This window comes from Cyprinodon variegatus, unplaced genomic scaffold (genome assembly GCF_000732505.1).
Source record: "Cyprinodon variegatus isolate N-32 unplaced genomic scaffold, C_variegatus-1.0 Scaffold1153, whole genome shotgun sequence".
Taxonomy (NCBI): domain Eukaryota; kingdom Metazoa; phylum Chordata; class Actinopteri; order Cyprinodontiformes; family Cyprinodontidae; genus Cyprinodon; species Cyprinodon variegatus.
In genome coordinates, this window is record NW_015151606.1 from 101542 (window position 1) to 109765 (window position 8224).

General features: G+C 39.3%; 1 protein-coding gene across 1 annotated transcript in view; it reads right to left on the minus strand.

The window, feature by feature from the left end:
* Positions 1 to 466: 466 nt before the first annotated feature.
* The window catches only part of wnt11 (wingless-type MMTV integration site family member 11), a 19310-nt gene continuing 11552 nt past the window's right edge, over positions 467 to 8224 (minus strand). Inside the window, exon 6 of the mRNA XM_015400841.1 lies at positions 467 to 1443. Within this exon, the coding sequence (XP_015256327.1) occupies positions 1269 to 1443 (175 nt within the window). The 3' untranslated portion in view covers positions 467 to 1268. The remainder of the gene's footprint in view (positions 1444 to 8224) is intronic.

Here is an 8224-nt window from a genome sequence, read left to right on the forward strand (position 1 = left end):
GATGGCCGCTCACACTGAGCCTGGTTCTTCTGGAGGTTTCTTCCTGTTAAAAGGGACTTTTTCCTCTCCACTGTCGCTATAAACATGCTAAGCTAATGTTAGCTTCACTGTTCATATTGATTAAAGTGAGGCTTGAAAGAATTCTCGTTTATAGTTGAACACAGACATTAACATTGACAGTTTGCTGCTACGACTCTGGAAAAGAGCAGCTACTGTATTAGCCTGATGATGCTTTACTAATGTTAGTTGCCACAACCAGGAAGAAAACGGTACAGTCTCAAGAATATTAACTCTGTACGTTTAGGATGCATCAAAATGGGCACGGAAAGTAGTACATATATGTGTGTTTTTAAGTAAAACTGCTCAGGCGTGTTCACTTTTTAACATATTTCCAACTTCTATTGCTTTACAAGACATTATAAACATTTAAAGGTTATTAAAAACAAATGCAAAGTGTTTGTGAGGTTTTGGAATATTTTATAAATACTTATTTCTTTATTTCAGTATACAAAATACAGTATATACACCCACACAAAAGTGGTTTACAAAATCCATGAGTTAAGCTCATATGCTCTGAAAAATAGAATATATTTTTGATCTGCCTGCTTGTCAGACAAAACTGAGATAATACATCGTTTTACAAAGTTCTTGATTTCTCCTCTCATTCCATAGGGAATCAGGCTTGTCGTGGTCCAAGAAGGGCACGTGATGAGTCCCAGGCATCAGCCACAGAAATGCTCTGTGATTCAAAAGCACATGAGGATTTCCCTTTGCGTTTTCCCCAACCTCTGTGCTCCACTGCTCCAGAGGAAAAAAAGTTTCAATCGTACCGAAAACGATGAGGATCCATGAGAGCCCCTTCAATATCCAGAGAAGGATGCCAAACATTAACCCTCCAGCATAAAAATCTATATTGTTTCTTTTTTAGAAGAGATATGTTTAAACTGGTTGTTGTATCCCTGTTGGGAGTAGGGGCTTATATTCATTAACATAGAAGAAGGTAATACCCAGAAAGATGGTGGTCGTCACATGAACTGGTTTGTCCCGTTGCCACAATTTCCAACCAATGCTTGTGCAGGAAGAAACCTCGAAGCCCAGCTGGATGTTTGGAGACGTATTATGATAGGGATACTGCACAAGAACATGCCAATTGTTGAGATATGCGTGCTAATGCTGACGACAGAAGAAAACCTTCTCGGTACTGTAGTGCTTTGGTTAATCTGTAGCCTCTGAGGGGCTTGGTACGAAGCCCAGCGGCTGCCGGTGAATCATTTGCAGACGTATCGCTCTACGATCCGCTCACACTTTTTGCAGGTTACATAGCAGCACCAGTGGTACTTGCAGTGGCAGCGTTCGACCAGCTTCTCTGTGTAGGGGTTGTAGCCACGGCCGCAGCACATCAGGTCGCAGCTGTCGCTGCCGACAGATGTTTTGTTGCACTGCCTGCAAAACAAAGGAGACATCACATCAGTCTCTATTTTATGATAAAACAGGTCAAAAACACACCTCATCTGGAAAAAATAAAACATTTAGTTAAAAAAAAAAACACTACAAAGCTAAAAAAGAAAAAAAAAACGCATGCGTCATGGTTTTGGTTCTGTTCAAGTTTTATTTCTTAATTTTCATTGGTCTTATTTCCATCTGCTTCTGTTGAGAGCCCAAAACTGAGACAAAGCCTGCTGGGTCCATTGTTGTCTGATTTTTACTGTTACGTGGAGGTTTGAAGGAGGACCCAAATGCAGACACAAAAGCTGAAGTGGTTTCTTAATAACAAAAAGGGTAACAGAAGCAAAAATCCAAAAATACTGAAAACCAGGAATACTCACAACAAGGGGGCAAAGAAATTACAACAAACCAGCAAAGAATGAGTGAACAGGAGGAGAATATATGGGAGAGAGAAACAAAGAACAGGTTAATTGGCAGATTGGGAGCAGGTGTGAACAGAGGAGGCAAGAAGGGAGCTAGGGAAATGGAGAATGACAGAAGAGATCAAACAAGAAATAACTACAACACAAAAATGGAAATAAGACAATTGAAAACTAAAAATAAAACTTGAACAGAACCAAAACGAGGACAGCATGTGTTCTGCTTCAGAAATAAACTTGTTTTGCCTTGAAAATGATCTAAAATAGCAAAAATCCCTAAACATTCAACAAGCAGCCGTCGTTAAAGTAAGCTAAAAGAGTCCTGGACAAAGGTCTGGTTTTAGGGAAAAATAACAGCAGTTTTATAAGATGTTAACATTGTTGAGTTTGAGACCTTGCAGATAACTTTATAAAACAGAAACTTTATGATTGCAGAAACTATCCAACAGGACAAATTATATTTTATTAGGCATAGAGTTCTACTTCAAAGGGAGCTAAACATTTAATCGGTACTCCTAATGGATCAGAATATGGATCATTGCTTTGCATGTTCCAGTTTGCTCAAACGCTCCAATGTTCACCTCTATGCAGATGATACAGTCATCTTATGTTCTATTCGAACATTTCTTTCAGTGCTGTTAGGATAGAGGTGGGACTAACTAGTTATATGTACTTAGTGAAATATTATGCGAGTAACGTTTTGAAAAAAAAAAGCACTTTTTGGAGTAGTTAGAAAAAAAAATTTCTGTGCCCATTTGCTATTTTGTAATTATATCTTGTTGTATTTTTTTCCACACATGATTTTCTGTTTAAGAACTTTTTACTCCCCATTGAGTATTTTTTTTAGATGACTACTTTCTTATTTTAAATCAGTAAAATGTTTGGGTGTTCTACCCACCTCTGCATTCAAATATATTTCGAATCGAGGCAAACCCAAACCTTCATTGTTTATGAATTTAGGAACGTCAGGTGCTGACAATCAAATATTTTTAGTTTCAGCTTTTATAAGGATGTAGATGGTGTCAACTTGAATGATTTCTCTCAGTTTCAGTGACTTTAACAAATCTCTTTGCACAGGTTTTTCTAAGAGGGGTTGGGTGGGTCCTCCCCTGTCCACCAACAGACTGAATTACTGGTATATTTGGATCTATAAATCAATTCTGGGAATTCTACCTACATACCCGCTAAGCTATATAAACCAACAGACTGCAGGATATTACTCTCTTTGTTCCCAGAACCTTCTAATGGTCCCGAGGGTCCAGCCTGAACTGGGGAAGAGGTCTTTGCTACATACTGCTCCTATGTCTGGAATCAATTACCGAATGTCTTCATCCTACAGGAGCAGGTCTCTGAACCCTTTAAAGGGGTTTTAAAGGATTTGGAGAAAACATCTTGTAGATTGTTCTAAAATATGTTTTTACTTTACCTTTATGCCTTTAAGTTTAATATTTGTCAGGATGCTCTTGTACAAGAGATTATATATAGATATATATTTATGGTCAAATAAGGATGAAATAAATAACGGAATTAAAACCTTCTGCAGCCTCTCCAGAGTCTTCAATTATCTTCTGAAAGGTTGTGACCGACTGTCAGGCTTTAACCTTTCGTGCACTCTCTATTCCAAACATTTTTTCTACCATTTTGTTGTCTTTGAGCAATGGCCGCTTTGGCGCCTCTCATTCCAGAGGCCCGGGGCATCCTGAATGAGCAAAGAATAGTCCTGTCATAAATCAAACTGAATACACCAGGCGGCCCTCCCTTTTCTTTGGCGTGCCCTTCCAAACGTAACTGTTTGGTTTTATGATGGCGAGGTGTTAATGACCAGTGGGGTGAAAGACCCTGGAAACTAATGACCACTGCAAGAAAGGGAGGGGGTGAGAGTGTCTAGTTTATTACATCGGTGGGAGCTAGCGGACCACCGCAGGGTCATGGGGACAGAACAGCTCATCCGATTGTTCATATCTGCAGGATTAGGAGCAAACGGCACCATTTAGCATACAAGGTCTTCCTAGGACACCAACAGCCAAAATAACCAAGATCAGATTTCATCTATTTAGAAACGGCAGTAGAAACTCACTTGAATTTTTAACTAAAGCAGCATATTTTTACTCTAAAGCAAAGAAGGAACTAGGTCAACTATTAACTTAAAGAATAAATCAAGAGACGAGCACAAGCAGCCATTAAATCAGCAATCTGATGTCAGAAAGCGAAAGTACATAAACTGTTTCATCTTGAGCCTTTATTTCACATATTTTCCTGACAGAGGGTTGCCAACGTCCCTTGAAAAAAAAACAATCGTAACATATTTAGAAATAGAAGTACCTGTCCCATATTTAGTGGAAAAGAAACGCACTTTGTCCCGTATTACGGTGAGAGTAAAAAAGTATTCAGTAAAAAGCTAATGGAAAATAAAGACCAAGGGCAAGTTAGATACAAAACTTACAGTAAACTTGTTCCCGGGCCCTGTCCTGTGTTGTGACGAATGGGCTCTATGCACAGCTCCACTACTTCCTGAATTTAAAGCAGCTCCTTTGTTTCCTGTCTTTCATGATTGGATGCACTGATTAATCCAGGTGTGTCTGGCCAGTTACTTAGGTCATACACACCTGGATTAATCAGTTCGTCCAGTAATGAAAGACAGGAAACAAAGGAGCTGCTTTAAATTCAGGAAGTAGTGGAGCTGTGCATAGAGCCCATTAGCTGACAACATATATGTAACGATCCAGAATACTCTCATCCCATTGGTCGAGCCAAGTGTTGCTCATGGAGAAGATAGCAGGAGACAACAGAGCAGTATGGGGGACGAACGGAGTAATTTAAATGCTGACACTGCTTATTTTCAGCAACCAGCGGAGCTCAGAGGGTAACAGCTGCCAGGGCTAACCGCAGCAGCAGCAGCAGACCGAGAATGGACAAAGTCCCCATACATTGTTGTCACCTCTCCCTATTTACCCAGCATGCATCAGAGCAGACTTGTCCGTTCTTGTCCCAGCATGCACTGCAGCAGCAGCAGCTTCCAGTGGAGCGCCAACAGAGCTCAGAGTATTAAGTTAAAAGTTCTCTCTTCTATTGCTCTTGTTCAGTAAAAGTACATTTTAAGATCATTTAAGGCGAGAACATTATATCGATTTAATGCGTAATTTAAAAAAAGGCGAGAGGACCGCAGCAACCAGCGGAGCTCAGAGGGTAACCGCAGCCCGTCTGCAGCAGCCCTCTCTCGGCATAGCCGTGTATGAAGTACAGCTGGTTGTTTTCATTTATTTGGCTAAATGTTCATTTGATTTATGTTTATCCGACTGCTCATTATTATTCCTGCAATAAATAAAAGAAGAATGTATTATTATCTAGAGATCATTAATAACAGGAGGTGATATGCAGCTCCAGACGAGCCGAGCATGTGGTGACGTCACGAGTACGCTTCTATTCCAATAGACCCATATTTATTCCGCGTGCTCATGAACATACTGGGCCAGGACACGAGTCCATACTCACATTCTTGTGAATTGAGAAACAGCCATTGTTCTATTGTAGCTGTAATCTTCACTGTAATGGTTACAGTAACACACTGTGATCAGTGAGAGTACTGAGCCTTTCTGGTCAGGCTGTGAAGGAGCAGGAGGAGGTGTCTGGGAAGAGGAAGTCTCTGCTGAGAAGGCGAGCAACCTGAACTCATTTAGGACGGTGAGTACGATATTAAATAAATCTCATGATCCTTCATTGATATTAGAACATCTTTTAAAGGAGATATTATTGTTGAACATAATGCTGTTGATTTAAGCTGCAATTTTAAAATTGCAGTTTTTTTTTTCTTTTGTCTTTTTCTCATCTGGGCTGCCACGCCTCTGTGACCTTTAGCATCTCAGGCAAACTGATTTGTGTCCAGTGTCAACATCTGTTGCCATGACACCCTATGGAACCACATCAGCATGTTAAATGCAAAAATATAGGATAAATATAATTCATTATTGCACACAATAATGATATACCGTATTTGCAATATATTTAGGAGCATAATGAACATTAAAGTAAGAAAGTAGAAAAAATAGAAAAGGAAGAAAAGAATTAAAGCTGTATGTGAAATGATTTAAAAACAGACGTGATCATGTTTCATTTTCAGCTTTTAAAGGGAAACAAGTAGATTTTGTTACAGCTTCCTTCTTTTCAGTTTAGTATGATAAAACATGATATTTTAGCTAAAGACAAACGGAGCGTCATGCCGGCCTGTAGATGTTGGATTTGTGTTGCTATCAGCAGCCACTGAGGAGCCAAAGCGTCCTCGCCATCAAGCCTGCCCTCTGCTTATCTGTGATCAGTGGCACAAGACCGAAGAACACATGATTCAACCGCCATGTGATCCATGACATTTATAACAAAACACCGATATGTAACAGCGCAGACGGGCTTTTTAAGGTGAAGATGCTATACTGAGCTTCAATCCGATGCATTAAATGAGCAAAGGAATCAGCGATGAAGGCCTAAACAGGAAGTTATGGCTCCGTCTGTGATTCTCTCTGCAACACAGATGTTTTAATTTCACGATTTCAATGCAACTTGGAGCCCTTCATGGGTTCTGTTATCTCTTCTAAAATAGAACAGTGTGGGCCCCTCGTTTATCACGGACCACCACCGACTATATTCTGTGACCCACTCAGAGCCATATCAGCTGGAGGCCCCTCGCTGCTAAGAATAACTGCATTAGTAATTGTTTTAGATAACAACACAAGGACTCCATTCAATGTGGCCTTTTCAGCTGCGCAGTTAGACGGGGGCCACAGACGGCACGCTCTCAGGGGCCACGCTTTCTTTTTTTTTTTTTTTATCAGTCAGTCTGGAAAATAAACGTAGCCAAAAGGCACTGCGGCGTTCCCTGGAGCGAACTTCCTGGATGAGCAGACGCTCAGGGTTGGTCATTTCCTCTTTGCTCTGGTGCTGATATGAGTCACGCTTACAAATCTAAACCAGATCTACCGTCAGGGCTCTGATGTTTCTACTCAAACGATGAAAGAAATCTTTTTTGGAGAGGAGATTGAGGACGGTCAGACCATTCAGAACTGTTTATAGTATTATTTTGGACTAATGGGTGACAGCTTCACTCTTCAGTCAAACAGGCGGTGAAACAGTTTGCTGTTTGAAATGAACGAATTTTAGTTGATTTAGGCGAAGGGGTCTGCAACCTTCACAATCACCCATCCAGAAAATAAAAATAATTTAGAGTTGTAAACAATATATATAAGCTCTTGGATAAAAGATATAAATATATTTAAAATAAAATTACTTTTTCTTTTTAAAGAAGTAACATTTTACTCTTTTTTAGGTAAGAAAAAACAAAAAATTACTTAAAGAGACGGATTATATCTTAAGTGATGTAAATTTTATGACAAGCGAAAGGAATTCTATAACACTGGGATTCACTGATTGATCAGCTGGACGACAATTGGCCTCAGTTTCCTTACTTTTACAAAATTGATGATCGTGAATCTCCGATCTCCTAACCTCTGAAAAAGTCTGAAAATAAGCCTGAAAATAACTGCTCCAAAGTCAAAAAATTGAAGTTTGAGATCAATATATGTTCGGGTGTAATTACTTTGTATTGTTTTGCAGGTATTGTTAATTATTTTTTTCAATAAAATAAGATTAAAACATTAAATGTGTATGGTGATTTTATTATTTGTATTATTTGTATTATTATTATTTGTATCAATTTGTTAGTAAAAAAGTCAACGTCAGGCTGTCAGACTTAAAAAAAAAAAAAAAAACCTGCAATCAGTGCACCCCTAAAACCCGCTAAAACTACATTACTGGTACGTTTAGGATCCTTTTCATGCAGGAATCAGAGCAGATGTTCAATTAAAACATTTTCTTTTAATTTGCTTAAAATCTGCGGAATGTATTGTATCTATATTTAAAAACACTAATTGGGTCTGTATTATTTAAAAAAATATAAGGGGTACTGTGGGAGGTCCAAAGACGCTCTTAAGGCTGCAGAGCCGCAAGTTGCAAACTCGATTAAGGCATTAAGCAACTTGTATGCATTCATCTATAGGCTGGTGAGCTATCTCTATAGTTATGCTGCTACAGGCTTAGACTTTTAAAGGACATCAGAACCCCTTTTTAATCATTCTGCTTCATTCTATCTCTATTCTCCTATTCTGCAGAATCCGTTAGTTCAATCTCTAACATTCTGCTCTCTCTGCTTTTCTCATAGTAGCTTCATCTGGTCTCTTTCTGTTTGGCTGTGACTCCATCCTGGAGAGAAATATCAGCTGTGCTGCTTCCATCAACACCCTTGTTTATAGATGTTGGAGATCTGCCTGTTTTTCAGTGTCGTCCTGTTTCTCTGACTGTGACTGGCCGGATGA